This window comes from Tupaia chinensis, unplaced genomic scaffold (assembly GCF_000334495.1).
Source record: "Tupaia chinensis unplaced genomic scaffold, TupChi_1.0 Scaffold000287_1, whole genome shotgun sequence".
Lineage (NCBI taxonomy): Eukaryota > Metazoa > Chordata > Mammalia > Scandentia > Tupaiidae > Tupaia > Tupaia belangeri.
Window position 1 is genome coordinate 84,223 of NW_006159771.1, and position 3,179 is coordinate 87,401.

At 66.1% G+C, this 3,179-nt stretch overlaps 1 protein-coding gene across 1 annotated transcript in view; it reads left to right on the forward strand.

The window, feature by feature from the left end:
• Positions 1-175: 175 nt before the first annotated feature.
• Positions 176-3,179, forward strand: part of TRMT2A (tRNA methyltransferase 2A) — a 4,749-nt gene continuing 1,745 nt past the window's right edge. The window contains exons 1-7 of the mRNA XM_027772608.1: positions 176-454; positions 650-1,206; positions 1,389-1,497; positions 1,742-1,923; positions 2,102-2,216; positions 2,302-2,417; positions 2,492-2,603. Of these exons, the coding sequence (XP_027628409.1) occupies positions 431-454; positions 650-1,206; positions 1,389-1,497; positions 1,742-1,923; positions 2,102-2,216; positions 2,302-2,417; positions 2,492-2,603 (1,215 nt within the window). The 5' untranslated portion in view covers positions 176-430. The remainder of the gene's footprint in view (positions 455-649; positions 1,207-1,388; positions 1,498-1,741; positions 1,924-2,101; positions 2,217-2,301; positions 2,418-2,491; positions 2,604-3,179) is intronic.

A 3,179-nucleotide genomic window follows, 5' to 3' on the forward strand; every position in this document is an offset into this window, starting at 1 on the left:
CATGCCCGGCCTGCCCGTCAGCCAAGAGAGCGCGCACTCCCGGCGGCCCCCGCGCGCACTTCCGCCTGCCGGCCGCGCGCGCCTCTAGCGCTGACCAAAGCGGCTGAGAGTCGGGGCCGGCGCGTAGCGATGACGTCACGGGAAGCCAGGGCCATAGAGACGCGCGGCCTCGCCTGCACGCGCTGGTGGACTGCAGAGCTGCCGGCGAGGCGCTGGCGCGGCCCCCTGGCGGGCGGGCGGTGAAGCCCCAGGCCCGAGACCCAGACCTGAGCATCTGAGGTTCGAGTCCCACCTCGGCCAGGGGCGGAGCCGTGGGCGGCCTCGTGGTGGTGCACTTGCTCTCTGAGCCGTTCTAGTGAGACGGGCCCGGAACGAGGCGGCAAGGCGGCCCTCGTGGGGTCCCCAGTCCACCCAGCGGACGGCCAAGAGGATGAGTGACAAGCTGGACACCGAAGTAAAGCAAAGGGAATCGCGGCTCGGAGGGCGGGAGGGGCGAGCTAGGACCCCGTGGGAGGGCAGATGCGGACGAGGAGCTGAGATGGGGGCGAGAAGGGAAGGTAGACAGAGGATGCGGGACATGGGACAGCGGAGCCTGGGAGTCGTCCCCAGGACCCAGCCCTCATCCCAGCCCCCGTCTGTCTCCACACAGGGCCCGGAGCCCATGGACGACTGCGACCAGAACAGCAGCAGTGCTCCATACAGCCCTGCAGCACCTGCACCCCCGGAGGAGGAGAAGGAAGAGGGGGCTGCGGCGGCCCCAGGGCCTGGGCCTCAGCCTGGGCTGTACGGCTACATCAGAGACGGCCTGTTCACCTCGGAGATCTTCAAGCTGGAGCTGCAGAACGTACCTCGCCACGCCAGCTTCAGCGATGTCCGCCGCTTCCTGGGCCGCTTTGGCCTACAGCCCCACAAAACCAAACTCTTTGGACAGCCACCGTGCGCCTTCGTGACATTCCGCAGCGCTGCTGAGCGAGACAAGGCCCTGCGGGTGCTGCACGGTGCTCTCTGGAAAGGCCGTCCGCTCAGCGTGCGCCTGGCCCGGCCCAAGGCAGACCCCATGGCCAGAAAGAGGCGGCAGGAGGGAGAGGGCGAGCCCTCGGTGACACAGGTCGCCGACGTGGTGACCCCTCTTTGGACAGTGCCCTACGCCGAGCAGCTCGAGCGGAAGCGGCTGGAGTGCGAGCAGGTGTTGCAGAAGCTCGCCAAGTGAGTGCGGCTGCAGGCAGTTGTCAGCACGCGCGTGCCACCCCCCCCACGGCGTCTGCAGCAGCTTCGGGGAGCTAGCCAGGAAGACTCCTGTTACCAGAGGGCAAAGCACGTGCTCTTGGGAGGGGCTGGGCAGAGTAGGGCAGCGGGCTGAGGCTGACCACGGCTCTGTCCTCCTGCAGGGAAATCGGGAGCACCAACCGCGCCCTGCTGCCCTGGCTGCTCACGCAGAGGCACAAGCACAACAAGGCCTGCTGCCCGCTGGAGGGCGTCAAGCCGTCACCCCAGCAGGTGAGGCTGAACCAGCGTGGCCCCAAACCACGTCTTTCTCAGTCTCTGCCTTTGGCTGCCCCGTTGCCAGCTCTCCCTGCTTTCCGTTTCTTCCTGGGTGTTCGTCCCGTGACCGTTAGCTGTCTTGTTTTGGGTGCCAGCCCCTCTGGGGAAGTCGAGGTCACTCATTCGCTGTGGTCCCCTCCGGGACAGGAGGGCAGTCAGGGTGAGGTCCTGCCATCTCTTTCTGCCCCCGTCCCCGCAGACCGAGTATCGTAATAAGTGCGAGTTCCTGGTCGGCGTCGGGGTGGACGGGGAGGACAACACTGTTGGCTGCAGGCTCGGCAAGTACAAGGGGGGGACGTGCGCTGTGGCACCCCCTTTTGACACTGTGCACATCCCCGAGGCCACCAAGCGAGTAGTCCAGGCCTTCCAGGAGTTCATCCGGTGAGGACCTGAGTCTGGCTTCTTGGGAAGTCTGGGAGCAGAGGGTGTGGGTTTGCTGCCCTGGGTCGGGGGACGGGAGGGGTGGGGGTGGGGTCCCTGGAGGAGACAGCAGGGAGGCCGTTCCCTCACTCGTGGTCCGCAGACGTGGGGAACTGAGGGCCCGCTGTGGCTCCTGCAGGTCCAAACCCTACGCGGCCTATGACCCAGAGACATACGCCGGCCACTGGAAGCAGCTGACCGTGCGCACCAGCCGCCGCGGCCAGGCCATGGCCATCGCCTACTTCCACCCCCAGGTCTCAGGCGGGGGCCCTGCGCGGGGAGGTGTTGGCTGGGATCAGGCCGGCACAGCCTGATGGGCCTCCCCTCCTGCCCCGGCAGACGCTGGGCGTCGAGGAGCTGGCGGAGCTGAAGACCTCCCTGGCGGAGCACTTCTTCTCCGGGCCAGGCAAGGCCAGCGGGGTGACCTGCCTCTACTTCGTGAAGGAGGGACAACGGTGAGGCGCTCGGGTGGGGCAGGTGGGTCCCCGCGAGAGCTGGCGACACTGAGGGGCCTGCCGTCTGCCCACAGGAAAGCCCCCGGCCAGGAGGGCCTGCCCCTGGAGCACGTGGCCGGGGACTGGCGCATCCATGAGGACCTGCTGGGGCTGACCTTCCAGATCTCCCCTCTCGCCTTCTTCCAGGTGGGCACGGCGCTGGGGTGGCGGCCAGGGCCAGCCTCGCGGACAGCTGCGGGGCGTTAGGGCAGTTACGAACGACCCCGGTGCATGGCCTGCTCTCGGTGGGTAGGGGCGGGCCGATGAGCACACTGGCCTACCCGCTGGACACTGCTCTAGGCGGGGCAGCAGGCAGGCCTTGGTGGCCTCTGGGCCTCACTCGAAGCTGTGGGGACACGTGCAGGGGGTGCAAGGACTGGGAGCAGGAGTCGGGTGACCTGGGCCCCACTGGGAGGCAGTGGCCCACTGGGCATCGTGGAGTGTGAGGAGCCTGTGGGGGCCCTGAGTTGGCTGCTCAGCAGGTGGCATGGCTAGGGCTCTGGACTCCCACGTGGCCAACTATGTGGTTCGAATCCTAGACCTGGCGGCTTGCTTTCCCACTTTCCCTCTCTCTGTCTCTGGTGAGTGTGCATGCCTGTAGCAAATTTAATAATTAGGGTAATAAGTAAAATTAGTGATTTTTAAAAGTGTTATTCATTTATTTTAATTTCACCAGAGAGAGACTAAGTGAGAAAGCAAGCCACCAGGTCCAGGACCCAAACA